The sequence below is a fragment of the Vombatus ursinus genome, unplaced genomic scaffold (genome assembly GCF_900497805.2).
Source record: "Vombatus ursinus unplaced genomic scaffold, bare-nosed wombat genome assembly UNPS02014810.1, whole genome shotgun sequence".
Lineage (NCBI taxonomy): Eukaryota > Metazoa > Chordata > Mammalia > Diprotodontia > Vombatidae > Vombatus > Vombatus ursinus.
Window position 1 is genome coordinate 44,377,275 of NW_020954588.1, and position 22,136 is coordinate 44,399,410.

Sequence of the window (22,136 nt, forward strand, 5' to 3'; positions counted from 1 at the left end):
CAGCGGTTGAAACATTCCGGCGACCGCCTGCGGCTGAAACGGTGGTTCCCGCCCTGCTTCCCTCCCGCGCGAGGCCGGGAAGTCTTCCTGATTGGCCCGCCTGGGGCCGGGGCGGAGCTGAAACGGGACGGCTTTGAGAACAGGACCACTTCCTGCCGCGCGAGGCCGGAAGCCGTGCGCTGCCGGAAGTCATCCCGAACCTTCAGAGTCCTTTCGGAGAACACAGAGGGAGACCGGGCGCGAGCGCGTTGGTTACTGGCTGGCGGAGCAGTTGAGGGGTTGGGTCAGGTTTCCGATCCGGGTCCGCAGCCGCCTCCGCTGGCCTCCGACTCGGCCCTGCCGCGGCGAGCTCGCCTCCGCCCCGCGCAGCACCACGGCCCCCTCGTCCAGCCCGGGGCCCGGCGCGGCCGCCCTGCCCGGGACGCCGGCCCGGGCCCTGCCTAGGCGCCCCCCCGCCGCGAGCCTGGCCGCTCGGGGCCGCGGCCAGAAGGGTCCAGGCCGCCTCCCGCCCTGAGCCGGGGAGCCCACGGCCTGGCCCAGCCATGTCCCCCACGGTCTCCCACAAGGACAGCAGCCGGCAGCGGCGGCCCGGCCCCGTCAACCACTACCCGGACATGAAAAGCGGGCCGCTGCCGCCGGGCGCCTGGGACGACGAGCTGCCCGCCGACGGGGCGGGGGGCGAGGCGGACACCGAGGCCCTGCTGCGGACTGCGGGCTCCCGGTCCTCCTGGGGCCCGCGGGGCTACCGGGCCGAGCTGAGCAACATCCTGCTGCTTCTCTTCCTGTACGTGCTGCAGGGCATCCCGCTGGGGCTGGCGGGCAGCATCCCGCTGATCCTGCAGAGCAAGAACGTGAGCTACACCGACCAGGCCTTCTTCAGCCTCGTCTTCTGGCCCTTCAGCCTCAAGCTGCTCTGGGCCCCGCTCGTGGACGCCGTCTACTTCAAGAGCTTCGGCCGCCGCAAGTCGTGGCTCGTGCCCACGCAGTACATCCTGGGGCTCTTCATGATCTACCTGTCCACGCAGGTGGACCACATGCTGGGCCACACGGACGGCCGCAGCCCCGACGTCGCGGCGCTCACGCTGGCCTTCTTCATGTTCGAGTTCCTGGCCGCCACGCAGGACATCGCCGTGGACGGCTGGGCGCTGACCATGCTGTCGCGGGAGAACGTGGGCTACGCGTCCACTTGTAATTCTGTGGGCCAGACGGCCGGCTACTTCTTGGGCAATGTGTTGTTCCTGGCCCTGGAATCTGCAGACTTCTGTAACAAGTATCTGCGGTTTCAGCCCCAGCCCAGAGGAATCGTTACGCTGTCAGGTACACTCAGAATGTAGTTCTCAGTCTGGGTTTTATTTACACTTAAGCCGCATAAACAAGTTCCTTATGCATAATGACCAACGCTTAGCAGATGTGTTTTGAAGTGCCGAGTAATGTTTCCTGGAATGTATTCTTAAAAACAGGTTTTGTTTCGCTGTGGAGAAAATGCAGAAATGAAATGAAAAGTACTTTTCAAGTAGTTGCCATAGGCAAAGCCCTTTAAATTCACTTTAAAGCAAAATAAGCAGGATTTAATACTTAACGCTTTGTAATCATGACCACATTCTCTATCCGCTTGGTTCAGTCTGATGTGAAGTTAAATTTATAAGAATACAATTATGTCATCCTCTAGGTATAATTATTTTGATTAATAACATTTCTTTTACAGTGTCTCCCCAGTTATCTCTATATAAAAATTAGAACAAAATTTTAGAATAAGAACAAAAATACGAACAAAATAAACATAAGAACAAAATAAGAACAAAAACATATACTAAGGATTTAAAACGTGAAACAAAACTAAGGATAGGAACATGCCAGTCAGTCCCAGCTCCCAAGGAGCTCATACTGCAGAGAGAGAAATGGCACGTTGACGAGGTTTTAGCTGCAAAGCGGATGGTAATGAATCTTCCTTAATGTTATTTCCATTGATTTTTACTAAGCTCTTTGTACCAAGGACTTTGGTAGAGGGCTTTTCTGGGTCTTTGGTAGTTGTGGCTCCTGAAGAAAGGGTTGCAGCACCTGCAAGGACAGTTTGCATCTTCTGCCCCTGGACCGTATCCTCAAGAGGCCAGGCTGGTAGGCTTGGAGGTGGGGTGGAGGGGGTGACACTGCTGTTCCTAGAGCCCTTTGGTTTACCTGCCCATGGGCAGCCCACAAGTTGGTTGTTGTTGTTGGTGGTGATGGTGGTGGTAGCAGAGACAGGAGGCCCCCTCACATTGAGAGTTGTTTCCCTCGGGGTGGTCTGTGGGGCATTGCAGTTCTTGGGCTCTGGGCCCTGGTATACTCATCCCAAGGGGAAATGATAATTGAGGTGGTAGTTGTGCTTTTACCTGCTTGATACATGCTACTTCCAGTTTCTCTTGAAGGACTCCTTGCTGCCGACTTTTAACGCTGCCGCTTTCCTGTATTCCAGGAAAGATTGTCAGTAGATAGCACTTTTACATATTATAAAGAAAATCAGAATACTAAAAGAAAAATTTTAAAATCTGAGTGTATCTCGCAAAGTACATTTTATTCAAAGACAGCCTCTACACATAGTCAGTATACATTGATTATCACTTCATAGATGATAAGCTCGTATGAGGAAATAGAGGACAGATAGGACTATTATGTTTAGAAGCAGCAAAATCTTGGTTATCCAGGAACCAGGCTTCTGGCACCTTCAAGCTTCCAGACCTTGAGCTTGGTAATGGTAGTTGGGGGAAGAAATAGGAGAGGGGGTGGCAAAGAGGATGAGAGGAAGAAGGGAGACAAAACAAAATGGAAAAAGTGTAGAGGTCACCTGTGGCAGAACCAGGACTAAAACCCAGGTCTCCTGCCACCTAATCTGGGATTCTGTCCATTAAAATAGGAAGTCTCGATGTGAAGAACCAAAGACTACCCACATGCAGTCATGAATTGCAGTCATTATCAATTGGCCAGCCAGGAAGGCAATGCTTTTCCAAAGGTGCAGTGCAAAGTTCATCTCCTGCCCTAGCCCTTTAGGTCTAGTTTCCTCATCTGTAAAGTGAGGATGGATGAACTAGAAGATCTTAAAGGATCCTGAACTTTTCCTTAACTGCCCTTTTTACTTCTGGATCAAACACATCAGGGATTGGTATGTTAGGGTCCAAATATGGCAGCTACATTTTCATTGATTGGAGTTTTTTCTAGAAATTTTTGCAAGTCTTTCCCTTTTTTATTTGTTTTTTGCCTTCTATTTTCATCTCTTGCTGAACTGACTTTAAGTCTCTTACCAAGCTATCTGTAAGCTTGTTTTTTCCCCTCTATTGTTTCTCACTGCTTTATGAAGCAATATTGCTTATGATCTTCCATCATTGTCCTCCGTAAGATTTTTTAAGGTAATGTTTTGTTTTTCCAATCGGCAAAGATCTACCTTCTTTCCTTCCCACCGAGAAAGAAAGAAGACTAAAACCACTGTTACAAACATTTACATTTAAGCGAAACCAATTTCCACGTTGACCGTGTCCAAAAAACCCTTTTCTTATTCTGTAATCTGAGTCTTTCACTTCTCTATCAGGAAATGAATAGTATGTTTCATCATTAGTCATAGTTGGTCATTGTGCTAATCAGTGTTACTAATTTTTTTGAAGATGTTTGTCTTTACCATATTGTTGTCATTGTATAATTCTTCTGATTCTATTCACTTCACTCTGCATGAGTTCATACAAGTCTTACTAGGTTTCTCTGAAACCATCCCCTTTGTAATTTCACACAGCACAGTAGGATTCCATCACATTCATTTACCATCACTTGTTCAGCCTTTCCCCCAATATGTATACCTCAGATTCTCATTCTTTACCACCTCAAAAAAAGCTGTAAATATTTTTGCATTTTTAAAGTTTCTTTTGCTTAGGACTAATCTGCCCTTAATTTAACCTTCCCTTAGTTCCCCTTCCTCCCCTTTCCATCCTACTCCCCTGTTGAGGTTCAAGTGTTAGTCACTCTCCTCTCCCCCTCCTCCTTGTTTGTATCTTTATTTCCTAATTTTCCCTAACCTTTGTCTCCTTTACCCTTTGTTCTGTATTTCTCTTCTCTTCTCTTTACCTCTCTCTTAATATTGTCAAGACCTAATAACCATTCCCAGGCCTTGTCTAATAGACTCGTCTGTGACTCCTGATGATGATATGGTTCAGAGGACACACGTAGATCATCTCCCCACATTGGGGTGGTAGCAGTTTTATCCTTGTGTAGTCCCTTAGGATTGTTTATTTGTGCTTACTTTTTTATGTTTCTATGTTTTTATGTTTAAACTTGAAAGTTTCTCTGCAGCTCTGATCTTTTCATCAGGAAAGCTTGAAAATCTTCTATTTCATTAAAAGTCCATTTTTCCCCGGTAGCATGATATTCAGTTTTGCTGGGTAGGTTATTCTTGGCTATAAACCTATCTGTGTCTGATTCTCTCACCCCCAACCTCTACAAGTTCCTGGCCTAGATATTTGTTTGAACAACAGTAATAATAATAATTTGTACTTTTTTACATTTATGTATGACTTAATATGTGCCAGGCAGTGTACTAAGTGCTATACAATTATCTGTTTGATCCTCTGGACAGCCTTTTTTTTTTTCTTCTTTTTTTTTGCATTTCAATATTTATTCATTCATTCATTTATTTATTTTACATTTCTTGGAATATATTATTTATTTATTTCTCTTTTTTATTACCTTTTTAAAAAATAAATTTATTTTAGTTTACAACATTCATTCCCATAACCTTTTGAGTTTTAAATTTTCCCCCCTCCCTCCCCACCTCCCTCCACAAGACAACATGTAATCTGATATAGGCTCTATATCTACATTCCTATTAAACGTATTTTCACATTAGTCATGTCGTAAAGAAGAATTGGAACCAATAAGAAGAACCACAAGAAAGAAGAAACAAAACAGAAGAGAAAAAAAAAATAGCAAATAGTATGCTTCGATCTGCATTCAAACTCTGTAGCTCCTTCTCTGGACGTGGAAGAAGGCATTTTCCATCATGAGGCCTTTGGAGATGTCTCAGATCCTTGCATTGCTGAGAAGGGCTGAGTCTGTCAATGTTAGTCGTGGCACAACGTGGCTGTTACTGTGTACCACGTTCTCCTGCTTCTGCTCACTTCACTCAGCATTGGTCCATACAAGTCTTTCCAGGTTTTTCTGAAGTCTGCCAGCTCATCATTCCTTACAGCACATTTGTGTACCACAGCTGGGTCAGCCATTCCCCAGTTGATGGGCGTTGGACAGCTCTTTTAGGTAGATGTCCTGCCCAGTCCCTGTCAGCCAGCTGGAAAGTTCTTCTGGTTCAGAGAAGACAACTGCAGACTGTTTGGTCAGGTCCTTGTTCTGCCTGTTCATCCGCAGGCGTACTACTGGGATAGAAGCTGGCACTAAGACCCTGCTCTGCGCCTGCTGTTTATTTCCAAATTTGCTCCTGTCTCCATACACAGCCCAGGGACTGTGACAGCCCCTTAGCCTAGATGCTGATCACCCCCTCATACCTCAAACTAGGAAGTGCGGGTTAGTGCCCAGGAGGGATCTGGGATTTCTTCTGGCCCTGATGCACAGTCTGTCCAACCCTTTCTCAGTGTCTGCAGACTTCTCTGTCTCCCTGTATTGACCAAGGCTGGACAGAGGACTCATTGTGACTTTTTCAGGATTTCCCCATCAGGATTCAGTCTCGTGAATTTTCCATGTCTGTTTGAAGGAGTTGGAGGGGTAGCTCAACATACTCCGCCATTTTGTACTTTTTCCACCTCAGAATTTCCGGGATTCCTGTATGCTGGAGGTAGCTCAGAGGGCAGTGAGTGTTGGACACCTGAGCTTTAGGCCTGCCTTTGAAAGCTTCTTGTTTATTTGCTTGTTTTGGTGAGGCAACTGGAGTTAAGTGACTTGCCCAGAGTCATACAGATAGTGAGTGTTATGTGTCTGAGGTTGGATTTGAACTCAGGTCCTCCTGACTCCAGGGCTGGTGCTCTATCCACTTCGCCACCTAGCTGCCCCTGATATCTTCTTAATTGTGTGACTGAGTCTCCCCAGCCTCCACTTCCCCATCTGTGCCCTGGAGAGGATACTTTGTGAGGATCAGATCACCCAGTTGACATAAAACATTCGGCCAACCTTATTGTATCGTTATAGACACACCAGCTAGTGTTAGGATTGATTGCCAGCTCTTTGACCGTGAGCTCTTAACTTCAGCTTCCTCTTCTGCAAAATGGAAGTGGGAATACTTTTACTCTGTATCTCACAAGGAAATTGGGAGGAAGGTGGTTTATACGCCCTAGTTAAGACCCCCACATACATGCTTGTTATTATTGTTGTTCGTAAGTAGGGGAGGGGTCAAATTAAGTCAGTGAAAGAGGGGATTGGAAAAACACTACAGAAATAAAAGGTGAAATGTATGTCATCTTAATTTACACATTTAAGTGCTGTGCTAGGGAAGAGTTTCATAAGAATTGCTGTTGTAGAAGAAAAGGCAGGTATTGCCTGCCCGGCACTGTGTCATTCCACAAACCCCTGAGCCTTGTTACACCTTCCCTGTTACCTTCTGAACCTAGGGCAACGTCCTCTTGAATATTCACCTTGTTGGCAAGTCTTCCTCCTTTCCGAATGGATTTGACTTGGAAAAAGCTGGAAGTTGCTTAGAGCGAAGTCTCTTGAATATTACAAGGAATCAAGCTAATACTGATTATCATATTACTGGTTATTTCTGGTTAGAAAATAAGAAATGACGGAATTTTCTTAGGGCTCATAAATTAGTTCTTAAGTAATTTTTAAATCCTGTTTTTATCAATAGTTATTGTTTCTGTATCCCATTCATTTCCCAATATATCCCTCCCCTCCCAGTGAACTATCCCCTTGTAACAATGATTGTGAAAGAGAAGGGGAGAAAAAGTCCAACCAAGCCAACCCACGGGCAGAGCTGCACATCTCACTTGACTTAGCAAAGAATTCAGGGGCTGCACTTTCTCAGCTCTTCACTGCAGCACAGAATTGGACTCACTGCAGCCCTGTGTGAGCTAGTCCATTTCAGGTTTTGCATTTTCCATTTAGATTGTTTGCTTTGTGTATTGTTCTCTTGTTTCAGCCTCCTTCCCTGGGTTATCAGTTGAGATCTCTTCTGAAGCTTGTTCTAAAACGATTTTGGGCTGGAGGTGGAGAGCCTTCCTGAAAGATGGTTTTAAAAAACAAAAGCAGCTGAGTGGGTCACTCACTTGGATTCTTACAATCTGCTCTCTCCACAGCTCAACTCTCAATTTCCAGGGCTAGCTCTCTTGAGTCCAAAGCTCTCTCTCTTCTTTACTTACAGAAGGCATGCATGCGCCTTGAAACTACTTACCACCTCATGACTGCCTCTCCAAATGTATGTTTGTCTGCAGAGTGTCTCCTCCTGCTTCCTCAGCTGCTCCCTGAGTACTCTCAAACTGACTTCAACTTGGGAAAAGTCTTTCCTTCTGGGACAGTAACCGTGCTACTGGATGCCATGATTGATGAATGGGGAGGGAAGAAAAAAAAGAGAATATATTCTCCTTCCCTGTCAACATTTAAATTCTTTCTTCACTGCTAGAGACTCCCTAGAACACTAGTTTTCAACATGTATGCCTGAGACCCTTTCAATAGGGCCACAAGATAAAAAACTATGATGTCATTTTTCTATTAAAATATTCCTCCCTTTTCCAACTACATATCTGTGTAAGGTTGGATTTTCTTCATGTACTTCAACCAGAAAAACATATCACAACAGATTAAATGCAGAAGCAGATATGAGAATTCAGCTGTCTTCTATTAAGCCAGACATTAAGAGAATTGGAAAAATATATAAAATAATGCCTCCCTTCTATTTTCTCTGTTTTAGGAATTATAGTTTTGCTTCATAAAAATGTTATTTCTGTTGACATGTAATGGGTTTATTATTGTTTAGAAGTGAATCAATAAATATTTTTAAAATTAATTTAAAAAAAAGCCAAGTCTGGCCTTCAAATAGAACCAGTCAGAGGGCAGCGAGGTGGTGCAGTGGATTGTGCTCTGGCCTTGGAGTCAGGAGGACCCGAGTTCAAATGTGAACTCATACACTTGACACTTACTAGCTGTGTGACTCTGGGCAAGTCACTGAACTCCAATTGCCTCACCAAAAAGCAAAAAAACAAAGCAAACAGAACCGGTCATGACACCACAGTCACACTTTGTGCGTTGACAGTGGCTGTTTTCCTAGGACTCTGCCTCTTTCAGATAGTAGAAACCTCTCTAGGGTTTAACAACTTCTTTCTCTTTGTTCACTGATTGGCCCAGGTGGCTGATCTCAGTTTCTTAACATTGCTCCCATTTTACTCCCTGCCATTTCATTCTTTCTACCTTTTCAGGAGAGTGACTGCCTCAGCCAAATTACTGTTTATATCTGCTCCTAGATATAGTCGTTGTAGACTCTTGTGACTTTTTTTATAACTTACTCCTATACCACCATATTGGTGGTTGAAGAGATTAAAAAACATACGTAAATTAGAAAATTCCCCTAAAATTATTGATATGTTACATTGATGTCGCTATAAGGACTAATGTATGATAAATTTTGTGCCTTTTCTTCACTTTCTGAAACAAAAAGATATAAGCATCCTACACTCCATTCTTTTTTTTTCTTTTTTTTTTTGTTTTTTTGGCTAGGCAGTGGGATTAAGTGACTTGTCCAGGGTCACACAGCTAGTAAGTGTCAAGTGTCTTGAGGCCAGATTTGAACTCAGGTCCTCCTGACTCCAAGGCCGGAGTTCTATCCACTGTACCACCTAGCTGCCCTGACTCCATTCTTATATGCTCACTTTGAGGTGAATTATGGAGTAAAGAGTTTATTTTTTATTTTAGATTTTCTGTTTTTCTGGGGGACCATATTTTTGATAACAACAACATTAGTTGCCCTTCTAAAAAAAGAAAACACAGAAGTAACGCCATCAAAAGAAGATACAAAAGGAATTACAGACACTTACAAGCTGCTTTTTACAATTATAAAGATGCCCGCAGTTGTGACTTTCTGCCTCATGATTTTAACTGCAAAGGTAAGTACATCTCTGAAATAGGTATTCATATAATTCTATTATTGCTACTATCTTACATTTATTTTATTTCAAAGATGAATTTAGTATATGTAAATCTGTTTTTAAGTATTTTAATATAAGCTTAGCTAGTATTAAAGAAGGGGCTTTAAAAGGATTAGACCACATACAGTTTGTCAGTCCCTGTTCCCTCCCAATCTTAGTGCTATCTATGAAATTTCCAAATTTTTTGAGTCTATTAAAAGGGAAAAAAAAACTTGACAGAATTTATGTGTAACAAGTAAAATAAACCTTAAATCACGATGGTTGGCAATCATGCATAAATTTTCAAATTCATAGAATTAAGTAGTATTTTCACTATTGTCTTTTAATAAGTCCTGTCAATTAATGCATTTCTAGTTGATAGACAGTCTTTCATTCTAGTGTTTATACATTTGAGCTTTCTTATTTTCTCTGTACTCAGCTCTTCTACCATCCTGATAACTTCTTTACCTCCTATTTTTCTCTTACTTTGTAATATTTGTTCATGATTGTGATCAAATAAGTTGATTAAGGGGCAGCTAGGTGGCGCAGTGGGTAGAGCACTGGCCCTGCAGTGAGGAGGACCTGAGTTCAAATGCAGCCTCAGACCAAACACTTAACACTAGCTGTGTGACCCTGGGCAAGTCACTTAACCCCAATTGCCTAAAAAAACAAAACAAAACAAAACAAAATGTTGATTAAGTTGCGATTTGGAAGGGTCTTTGAGGTTCTGCCCAGAGAAGGTGAGGAACTCCTTCCAGGCCATAAAAGGGAGAGATCAGCAAAGCTGTCACCTCAGGGCCTCTGGCTTCCAGGGGTTACTCTGCTTTCCTGATTTTTATCTAGTTAGCTACACTTCTCCCTTCTTTTTCTTCCCCTTTCCTAGAGTTAGGACTTAGCAATAAGAATATTGGATGGTGAATGCCTGTCCTAAAGGGAACAGAAAATGTACTTTCAGAGTCTTGACATGATATAGAGCCCCATATAAGTACATACAAGTACTGTTAATACTGGTAATAATAATCCATTAACTTAATTCAATTAATTTAAAATAATTATATTTAATTATGTCAATAAAAACTTAAAAAGGAAAGCCATAATAAAAATGAAAATGTCTGCACTAATGTAACTAGTATAAACATAATCTGGTTAGGAAGACCACAACTATTTTCTTAGTGTGTGTTGAATATTGGAGAGTTTAAAATCTATTGATGAAAAAAATCCCAAATTCTCAAATTAGAAATCAATTAGAAAATTTAAACTAACATGTAAGTAATTTTTTTCAACCATCTTTTGGATTCACTCAGGGAAAAATTGTAATGAATTAACTTTCTCTATTGTATAACTTTTGATATAGTGTTAAATGTACGTAAATAACTTATATAAACTTCTTATAAATAACTTCTTATATAAAGAAGTACTAACAATCTCAGTGGAATTCTATACATAAATGTCAAGGAATCCTTGCCTTTTTTTTTTAAATAATAGATTTTTTTTTTTACTTTAGCTCCTATCATTAAAAAAAAAAGAACATAACATACTTTTTTGCTCTATAATTTCTGAGCGATCTAATGTAAAGAACAGTATTTTGATTTATAGGCCTGGCTTTCAGGTCCTGGCTGTACTACCCGACATGGAGCTTTTCTGGGCCTTGGTTGTCTATCTATAACTTGAAAAGTCAATACTAGATGAACTTGAAAGTCCTGTCCGAGCTCTAGATTTATGATCCTCCCTCCCCCTGTATTTTCCCTCATTCTGGAAAACACTGAAAGATTCTTGGAGTTTTTGAGTTATTTAGAGATTAGTTTTAAAGGGAGAAATGTCTTTAATTTTTCAGGCAGTAGGGAAAATATAGTTTATGAAAATTAAAAAGTAACGAGTACATTTTGGCACTTTTGTCATAGAAATTCAAAGGAGTAGAGTTTGATTTGTAACCAGTGGAGTACAGTAGAAGTGCTGAAATTTACTCTTGGTTTCATTAGAAATACTGCAGGACCATGTGACAAGTCCCCTTTCTTTGACCTGAGGTTTTTTTTAACTTAAAAGATGGAGGCTTTGATATCTTACTTGGTTGTGAGATGGACATAGATTTATAATGAAGTAACTAATTTGGGTTCAAAAGAGAAGAAGGGTGGCATTGTTGGATGAGCGGTAGGTAGACTTTAAGCAAAAACGCTCGTGTTCCAGGCCTGGCTCTGACTGTCCCAGCACAAGCCGACCCTTTGGACGATTGCTTCATCCGCCTGGGTGTCTTCGAAACAAGATAGTCGTGTTGGTGATCTCCTGAGTCCTTTCCAGCTTTAAAAACACTTGATTGTCTGGTTCTGCTTTGGTGAAAGACATCGTAGAGCAGCAGTTGAAGCCTCCCTTTGTTTTTATGTTACAGATTGGCTTTTCAGCAGCAGATGCAGTAACAGGCCTGAAATTGGTGGAAGAGGGGGTGCCCAAGGAGCACTTGGCCCTGTTGGCAGTTCCCATGGTTCCCTTACAGATCATATTGCCTCTGATCATCAGCAAGTATACTGCAGGCCCACAGCCACTAAATGTGTTCTATAAAGCCATGCCCTACAGGTAAGTGGGAAAGAAAGTGGAACAGAGAGAGTTGTTTCAGTATCTCTCACCTTAGAGCTCCAGGATGTCTAAGCATAGAAATGGAAGTCAGAGTCAGTTTTGTTTCTTTAAATGATTTTTTATCTTACTGGTCTCAAGCACATTTTAGGTGGAGGATCCTGTCGTGATAGGTGCACATTAATAATTTTATAAGATTTGGTGTGCACCTGAAATTGAAAGCAGCTTCTAATTCTTTATTTCTATGCAGATTATTACTTGGCTTGGAATATGCTTTGATGGTTTGGTGGACTCCCAAAATAGCGTATCAAGGAGGATTTCCAATCTATTACTATATTATAGTGCTGCTGAGTTACGCCTTACATCAGGTAAAAAAAAGTAGTGATTGTCTGCTGAGGAAGCTTCCTTGTGATCTATGCGACCTCTTCCATGTGTAGTGAAGATGCAGTTTCCCAGATTTGTCCCACTTGTAGTTGTAATTTCAAAAAGCAAGAGGGATTAGACAGGATTAGTCATTGAGAAGGCCTTTTCCTCCTAACAGTTTTTTAGAATGGTGTGGGGCTATGAGGTAGGAGGACTTCAGTGTGTACCGCTGAGACAGAAAGGGCTGCACCGTTTGTATGGGATGTATGGGAGAGGAAGCATTTCTGCCAGGAGCCTTTGTACTGTGATACTTGCTTTGGCCTGGGGGGAGATTGACCATGTGACACAACAACAAGTAATAAAAATCCAAACTAGGCAACCTTCAAAAAAAGAGAATATATTTAAATATAAGAATTATTAGATACAGTACTCATTCAATCACAAAACAAGTGATTGATAGCTCAGTGGCTCCAAACGATAAGCCAAACGGTGATATGGCCGAGATGGGAACGTGTCTTCGTTAGAAGACCAAAAGTTACCCCAGAGAGTCTCCTTCAAGCCTTAGGCTCCATCATTCTATGCTCCATATGTGTATATTCAGGTCTGTATGCCAAAAGCCCCCACTGAGGGTCACAGGAAATCTTGTAGTTGAATCTACGTACTATATGAAAAGGCATTATTTATTTAACATATTGTTACATGTCAGAAGATAATTCTAAACAAGGTGCTCTTATACTCAAAATATCTCTCCATCCACTGACTCCTTTTTAGGTTTTAGATATTTCCCCCTCAACCTCAGTCATTCTTGTTTACTGGAAATGTCCCTTCAGTAGGGACAACTGGAAGGTTGGGGACAATTTCTGACTCCTCCCCTGCTTTTGGAGGTCTCGGTCACCAGCTTGACTTCAGCAGAACTTTCTCTGCTGAATTGTGTCTATGTGTCTGTCTGTCTGTGTGTGTGACAGTGAGACAGACTTTGCACCTCAGGCAGTGAATACTGTTCTCTGTTAGGAATGCATTTGTAGTCTCATGATTTTTAGTATTTTGTTAGAACTTGGAAAAAGAGCTGATCATCACTTGACTTTAGTTTCACTTAAAGTGCTTGGTCTGAGTGAGTTGTATTGTATTTAGGAAAGTGGCTCAAACAAACGTGGAGCAGAGAGCAATAGCAATGAAAAAATCCCTGACTGTGGGGTCAGAGATCCTGAGTTCAAATGACGCCTGTAGCACTTAACTGTGTGGCCTTGGGCAGGTCAATTCCCCTTTTTCTCCTCAGTTTTCCCCTTTGTAAATTGAGGGGTTTGCATGGCTAGAAAGATCCTTCCTAACTCCAGCCTTTGGTCCTAGAAAGCATGGCGAGAAGCAGGAAGACTTAGCTGTTGATCTAAGTTGAATACTTTGGGGCTTCCGCCGGTTTAAAAGTTTGCCCAGTTATCGCTCATGCGCCCCAATAATGCCATGGCTGCTGGTTTACTCAAAATGTACATGCCTGTGTTGAGAACTCCATAGATTATAGCTTCCAACTAACTATAGTTTCTTTTTTTTGTTTGTTTGGTTTTTTTTTTGTTTTTTTTTTGGTGAGGCAGTTGGGGTTAAGTGACTTGCCCAGAGTCACACAGCTAGTGAGTGTTACGTGTCTGAGACTGGATTTGAACTCGGGTCCTCCTGATTCCAGGGCTGGCGCTGTATCCACTGCCCCACCTAGCTGCCCTACCATAGTTTTTTAAGGGTAGGACATTTTTTTATTGATTTGTATATTACACGAAATCCCTGGCCCAGTACAGAGTATTTAATGTGTGCTCAATTAGTAAGTGGTTGACTTTGTGGTTTCTGTAACATCATCAGCTATGTGCTAATTGTAAAGAGCAATTTTATCATTAAAAATATTTCCTTTTGAATTACACTGTTTGATTAAGTGGTTATACGATCAACTTACCTTTCTTTCCATGTTTTTCCTAGGTTAATGTCAAAATTAGTTTGTATTCCTTACTAATCACATAAGCATACCAGTCAGAGATAAGCCTTTAAAGGATTAATCAATGTAGACAAAATTTGACTTGACTTTTGATACTTTAAGATGAATTAACTTTTTTCTTTATTAGTACAGGTCATTTGGAAGCTGTCTTGACTACATATTTTGCTATAGAATTATGACTGAGAAGCAAATTTGAATTTGACATTTAGTATTTTTGGAATTTAAAATCTAATTTTAGAAAAAAGTAAACTATATCCTATATCTTAAAACCATGCTCTTACACAACTAGGAATTCTTGTTACTATATCCCTAACACAAAATTTCCCTGCCCCTCCCAGAACACTTGGGGGCAGCTCACTACTTTTCAAGATAGTTCCGTTTTGGGCTGTCACTTACTGTTAATAATTTGTCTTTATATCGAACAACATTTCTCTGCCTGTGACTTCCACTCATCGCTGCTGGTTTTTCCCTCTAGAACAACACAGGAAAATTCTAATTCCTTTTATATGTGATAACTCTTGAGATCAGTCATCTGTTCCATCACCCCTCCCCTACCTCCCAAGAAAAATTCCCTCGATAGGCTAAACCTCTGTAGTTCCTTGCTTTGATTTGTTTGATTTTTTTCTCGGCAGATCACATTGTACAGCATGTACGTTTCTATAATGGCTTTTAATGCCAAAGTTAGCGATCCACTTATTGGAGGCACGTATATGACGCTTTTAAATACTGTGTCCAATCTGGGAGGGAACTGGCCTTCGACAGTGGCTCTCTGGCTGGTGGATCCTCTCACAGTGAAGGAATGCTCGGGAGTGTCAGACCAGAATTGTTGGACTCCTGAAGCAGCTGACGTGAGTAGAGTTGTCAGCTTGATGCTGCCCAGAATTAAGTTACCTGCATTTTATCTTCTAGCAGTGCCTTGTCTTTAAATCCTCATTGCCTCTGTTACATCACGATAACAGTGTTCTATACTCGATGGGTGCCTAGTGAGTGCACAATGAATTATACGCAGCTTCTATAATGATAGATTGAATTAAGCAAGAAGCATTTATTAAGCACCTACTATGGTCCAGGCCTGTGACAGGCCTGGTGACACAAAAACCAAATGAAAATTTCTGTTGTCACAGAACTTACAAGTTCTAGTGGGGAGAGAAAGGCTAATTACAGGGTCTTAAATATTAGTAACTGACTACTAAAGTAAAAAAGGAGCTCAAAGCATACTTTCTTTGTCTATATGGCATACTGTTGCTGATGAAAGTAGTCTAGAAAGAATAAAAATACCTACAGACTTTGAAAAGTCTGATCCTTTAATTTTTTTTTTAAGTTTTTAATGCAAAATGACATTTTACAAGGGAGAAAGCATGTAGAAATTTTTTTTCAAATCTTTCATGAAGATGGCTTATAATTAAGCCATTTTAAATATTCTCGAAGTAGACAGATTATGCAGAATTTAAACTTTGAAATATATTTTAATTATTTAAATACTCGACAACAAATTCTCATTAATGTTTTTGTTCTTACAGCTTTGCAAAAAACTCGGTGGCTCTTGTGTTACTACCTTGGATGGCTATTATGTGGAATCCCTTTTCTGTGTTGTTTTTGGATTCAGTTGGTGGTTCTTTGTTGGTCCAAAATTTAAAAAACTCCAGGATGAAGGAGCATCGTCTTGGAAATGCAGGAGGAACAATTAATGCGATTCACTACAGGACATGCTGGGAAGGGGGAACCAGTTTTAATTTTAATGCACATGTCATGATAATCAGGACACAGGAGTATAAATACACTTTCAAAGGAGAAAATTATTAATACAAAAATGCCAAATGGTTGAAAAGCTGAGACCTCTATATGTATGTGATCTTTTTTTCCTTACCTTTTCAATGTAAAAATATACTTAAGGTCAGAAAATTGGTTCTAAAAATAGCCTCTCTCTTCTTTTTCTTGAACCATATTTTTAGTTTACTGACCAAAGCATGTTTCACACTGCAGTGAGGTGGCTCTGGGAGAGCTCATCGTGTCTCCCATGTATTGTTATTGACCCTTTCAGCTGAGATGTGACTCTAGACACTTTGGTATTGGGGCATATTTGGGGCGAGTGCATTAAGTGGAACGAAGTGCAACCTGCAAATATGAGTAGGACTTTGTGAGATCAACAGCTAGAAATCTCCTTTTGGTTTTCACTTGCAGGAATTTTATTTGGAATTGGCTGAGAAGGGAAATCGAGACTGCTGAGATGCCATTTTAACTGTCACTTTTCTGACCATAACTATGTTTTAAAGGGTAGATTTTTGTGTTTAAAAATAACACTTTTAAATGTATTTTCTGGCTTTTGTAAGCATTTCAAGATTTATAAGAAGATGAAACAAATATTTTTTATAAAGTGATAGTTAAGTTTTTTAATTTATTGACTTCATTTGGGGGAAAGGAAGCATTCTGAAGCCTTGTTAAACTTTTCTTACGATAAATCTTAAGAGGGTGTGGGGCTTTGTTACCAGGGTCTCACAACAACCAGACTTGTAGAGAAGGGTCACGTTTAGTTTCATGTATATTAAATGGCATAATTTCAGAAATAAAAAGAAAGCACAATATTATTCAAGTAGTTTTCCTTTGTTCCTAAGAAAAAAAGAATAATAAAACTTAGTAACTAACATTCCTTTCTTTTTCTCCCCCCTTTAGTTTTGAATAAAATTAAAACATTAGTTTTTTTAACATCTGACTTGTTTCAGAGAAAATGTCAAAGATATTAGTGCCTTTGACAGATTCAAATCATGATGGTAACAGAAAGACCAATTAAGAAAGCACTTTACAATTAGTGGGGAAAGATTTCACAGTTCACTTATGCCAAACAAGGTGTTTGTCACATTATTTCCACTTACTGTCACAGAAGCTGCTGTTGGCAAACCAATATTTTCTGAGCAGCACTTGCTGTATTGCATAGTTAAGTAAATTCATTTTGAGTGCCTTTGCAATTTCCAACACATGTATATGTATATCCACTGACAAGGCACTTTGCATACCTTATGTTTTAAGTCATTATGTCTCTTTAGTAGACATACTAAATGTCTACTTTTAGTAGACATTAATACCTTTAAAAGGTAAAAATAGAAAAGAGAATATCTTCTGATACTGATTTTTAATCCTTTTGAATTAAATTTCATAAGGTGCTCTTTCTGTTTTCCCTAGTCATATTTGTTTTTCTTTAGTGAGTTGATTTTGGCTGAAAAATGTTTACTAATTTATGACCTTGTTAATTTTGTAATATAAACTGTATAGTGAGTGGGGTTTTATGATTATCAGAATACAAACTGAGTGATTTTTTAAAGGCAGTTTGCATTTGAAGGATATGTGAAAGATGTCCTGTAAGCCTCTAGGATTGCTAGTATTTTTGGCCCACTGCTGATGTTGGGGGTGGATGCCACATCATGATGAATCCCAGGGGAGACGTTCATTTTAGATAGAAGACGGCAACATCGAGTCTGGCATGCCAGACAGCTGTCGTGCTAGCAGATTATACTGTTCCTCGGCTGGTCCAACGTTGTGTATTTCATTTAAAATGAGTTACTTGAATAAAGGAAAAACAGCTCTTAATGTGAAATGTATTTTTATCTTTAGTATTTTGAATTTAAAAGCTTAAAGTTTAGCTAATGACATGATTGCATTGTTCTGCTGATCCATGAGAAGGCCATTACAAAATATATGAATATATGAGTTGTAACTTTAAGCCTATGGACACTTAAAAATAATTTGGACGTTCAAAAAGCATTTTAAGTTAAGACTTGACAATAAAAGACATTTATTGCAAATAGAAGAATTTACAGTAGTCATTTTAAATAGAGCCACATAATAACTAATAGTCACAAATTAGGTATTTGGCATTTTGACTATAGTATGCCAAGGTGATTTGTTAATAAAATTTCACATTTGAAATATCAGCCATGATGTTTGCATAGATTATAGTCGCCGCGGGCATCATCGTCAAAAGGAATTTGCCTATATGAAAGGAGCCAGTGTAATCTTAAGTACCGAAGAGGAAGAGACCTTCTGTCTTGTGATTCTTTCCACTCATGACTAATCTGGTAAAATAAACTTTAAAGGGGGAAGTCGTTTTTACATTGTTTTGTTTTACACTGTGAACATTTGGCAGCCTCTTTGGTTAAGCTGACTGCTGTTCATAATTAATTTGTAGAACTAAAGAAGTTGAATATTTTTTCCAGCATCTTTCATGTTTAAAAGCACTCTGTTGGGCAGTAGGGACACGGGGATGCACAACTATAGAGCCTTCACCCATAAGGCACTTAGATCCTAGAAAGGGGAATTGATAAGGTGCACAAACAACTAATACAAGATGTCATATGAGCACAGGAGGGAGGTTTAAGGACTGAGGCCACTTCTAGCTGGGGAGGATCAGTGTTGGACATGACCTTTTTATTGAATAATGTGCCTGTGTACATGTGCGTTCACTGCAAACAAAAACCACAAAATGCCCTGTTGTGGGGACACTTTATTGGGTCGGTGAGGAAAGATATGTTTGGGAAGCGGATTTGTTCGTACCTTCTAGTATTTTAGTTTGCTTTGAAATTAAACCCAGCAGGGTAATGTTATCTATTAGATCCTTATTTTAAATATGTATCAACACGTGAACTTGACGTAGTTCCATTTGTTACTGATTGAAAATCTCTTGAAAATAAATTTGAAGGAACACGGTAACAAAACTGAAAACACGTGGATGTGTTTTGTTTATGGAATGTTTAAACAAGGCCTAGAGAGGAGAGGCAAACAGTTGAAATAGGAGCAAAGCAATTCAAAATAGCAGACCCTTGTACAAAGGGCCCCTCTGCTCACCAGGAGTTGAACCACCAAGTGAATTGGATCTTGGTTTGTAAATTGTCCCCCATCTTAGGCATATTCATAATTTAAATTGTTAGATTGTCATGGTGCTAACCTAACTTGCCGGGCCTGTCATCCTACAAAAAAAGCTGCTGAAAATGAGTTTATGTATAGAGGACCTTTCTGTCTTTGACCTTCTTGGGGCACATGGCCAGTTACAGAACCTCTAGGTCAAAGCAGTGTGGACATTTTTGTCTTTCTTGGTTTTTTAGCATCATTCCCAATTGCTTTCCAGAAAGACTAGTCAGACCTCCTTAGAATTCCACAAAGGGTATTAGTGTCGGTCTTTGCATAACCCCTCCAATATAACTATGCCCACCAGTTGCTCTCTTCGCCAGTTTGTCGGGTATGTAAAACCTGGGAATTGCTTTGATTTCCATTCCTTATATGGTGGTTAATAGTTTGAGAATCATTTGTGTCTATACTTTTACCACTTCTTTGTGCTCTTGCTCTTGGCCTTATAAATTTGTGTTAGTTTCCTTTTTGTCTTTGATACCTGACTCTTTAAATCAAAGATTTTTTAAAAGTTACCTTTTTACATTTTCAATTCTAAACACCACTAGTTTCCATATGGGGACTAGATATAGATATCACCTTGCAGCTACAGAGATTATTTTTTTTTTTAGCATTGCCTTTATGATAGTTTATAATGTGAGAGAGTCAGACAAGCACTTTGCTTTATCTCTAATTTTAAAATGGCAGGCATGAGCCCTGTGTTTTCTCTCCAGCTTCTATGTCGCCTGAGTTAGCAGTTCCACATATCCCCATCGACTTTCTTGGACCTCTTGGACCCTAGTAGGCTCTGCCAGCTAGACTAATGCATTCTTCACATTTTTGCACTAATTTGTTAGTAAGAAAAGGTATCATAATTGCTTTCGAAGAGACTTGTCACAGTTGGCAGCCAAAATGTTTGTGCTCCTTATATTAAATTTCTTAGGTGAAAAGAAATATTCAGTTAGGATTTTTAAAAAATTGTGTTGCTCTTATATAGTTTTAAGTATCTAAAATTTCTCCATTTTTTTTTTTTTGGTGACTCCTATTTTTCACATAAGATTCTTTTTTTTTTGTTACATACAGCCAATTACTATTGGAATTTTAATAATTTGATAGGTAACCTAAAGCACATTTAGAAGAGTGTATAGAGTGTGATTCTTGGTGTGTTTTAGTGTGATTTTACTTCAAATATAGTCTTTTGTAGGAACATTACGTGAGGAATAAATGGATAAGTAGCAAGACTCTAGTAGAGAGACTAGTTTAATTTTTAAGGAAATGTAAATTAGCTTATTACAAATTGTATTTATAACTTATTACACTAACAGATAATCATATATAAATTTATTTAAAATATGACCAGTGAATTCTATGTACCTTTTTCATTAAAAGGCTCAAAATATCTGAGTACAGTATTAAAAATGAAAACTTTGTCATTATAAAATTATGAAAATGTTTATTCTAACAGACAGTTATCAAATTCATGAAACTGGATTGTACATTAAAAATAACTTGGTTTAATCATATTGTTCCTTTTTATAAATTAGTGATTGAAAATTAGTATGATTGAAGTTGTATCAGGCTTGATCATCTCCACTGTTAAATACTGATGGGCTGTCTTTGCAGGAATTACTGTAAAACTGAGGAGTACCTTGCACTAAAAGATACTGGTCTGATTGTTTTTTTATTTTTTATATTTTTTTTATTCATTTTTTTTATTCATTTATGTGATTTTTGGTTAAAAATACACTTAAAAAGTGAGTATGCTTATCACTCTGAGAAAAAAACAATGACTAATATTTTGGCACCATGTTAGTGTACCAGAATCTTGCACATTTTTAAAAAGTAAATTAACCATAAAAACACAAACACACACATACATAAATACTAAAATACTTTTAAAAATTTTAAATATTTGATTGTCTAGATTTTTGCTTCTCTCTCTGTCTCTCTCTCTCTCCCTCCTCCTCCCTCCCCCACCAGAGCCATTTCTTTTAGTGTAGAATTTAAGAAGAAAAAAATTTCGTAAAACTGATCAATGTGTTGAAATAATCTGACATCATGTGAAACATTCAACAGCTCTAGAGTTGTCTGCTCCTGTCTCTTTGGGACCAAACTTATTCTTTATAATTTTGCGCCACTTGGTTTCCATTTTAACTTGTGTACTGTTTTCCTGGCTCCGCTTGCTCAGCTTGGCTGATACCGGTTCATATAAGTCTATCCACCCTACCCTGTCATCATGCTTGTTTCTTGCAGCACAGCAACATCAAATTACATTCATGTACCACATTTTGGTTTGATAAATTAGTGAACACCTCTTTTTTCCAGGTCTTCACTATCACGAAACGTGCTGCTATAAATGTTTTGGTGCATATGGAGTCTTTTAAAGATTTTTTTTTTAAATGCTCAAAGGAGGTTGATTTTAACGAAAAAAACCTTTTTTTTTAATGAATTGAATTTTCTTCTAAAGGAGTATTTTAAAAATTAGAACCTAAGCATCATAATGGTTAATTGTAAATAAATATAAATTCTGCAGTTGCAATTCGTGGAGTTCTCAATTTTTTTTTCTTTTTTTTCTGAAAAGTCACAAATCAAGGCCAGTTCTGACTAAATTATTTTCTAAAAGTATTCCAGGTTGGGAGTAGCAGAGAGTCTTTAGTAACGGAGGGATAAGGCAATAGTTAATGTTTTGTCTGATAGTAATTTCTTTGGGAGAAATTGCACAAATTACCTGTGAACTTCACTGTTGCATTTGAAGATTTTAGTAGCCCAAAACTTTTGGTAACCCAAACACTTATTTTGAGTTATTTTCCAGTTTCTTTTGCTGAGACAGCACTTTTCACATGGTTCTATTAAAATAAAGGATAATTTACTCAATATCTGTGGTAATTATTAGAATTTAATACCACATCAACAGCAGTACTACATACCATTTTCTCTGTTGTAGTACTATATATCGTCATTTATTAACCCAGAATGAAGAAATGATAAGTGCTTCCTATGTATCAAGCACTCTGGTTAGCAATGGGGATACAAATACAAGCAAGCAAGACAGCCCCTACCTTCAAAGGGTTTACATTCTAAAAGAAGCAAGATGGCACTTAAAGGGAAGCTGGAAGGGAAGGTAGAGAGTGTGGTCCAAGTGGTGTAGAGGCTCAGTTCCTTTGTGGCATTAATCCCACCAAGTTCACGTCTAAACCCCACTGGGCTAGGGTCCCTGGGCCCTTGCTCCTAAGTGCTTTCCTGCTGGGCTGGCTGCAATGCCCCCACTCTCAATTCCT

General features: G+C 39.5%; 1 protein-coding gene across 1 annotated transcript; it reads left to right on the forward strand.

Annotated features, from left to right (window-relative positions):
* The first annotated feature begins 511 nt into the window (after positions 1-511).
* Positions 512-16,568, forward strand: SLC33A1 (solute carrier family 33 member 1). Its single transcript, XM_027875878.1, has 6 exons — positions 512-1,317; positions 8,869-9,059; positions 11,464-11,648; positions 11,896-12,013; positions 14,616-14,831; positions 15,504-16,568. The coding sequence occupies exons 1-6, from the start codon at positions 543-545 to the stop codon at positions 15,669-15,671; spliced, it is 1,653 nt and encodes a 550-aa protein (XP_027731679.1). The 5' UTR covers positions 512-542; the 3' UTR covers positions 15,672-16,568.
* The last annotated feature ends 5,568 nt before the right edge of the window (positions 16,569-22,136 follow it).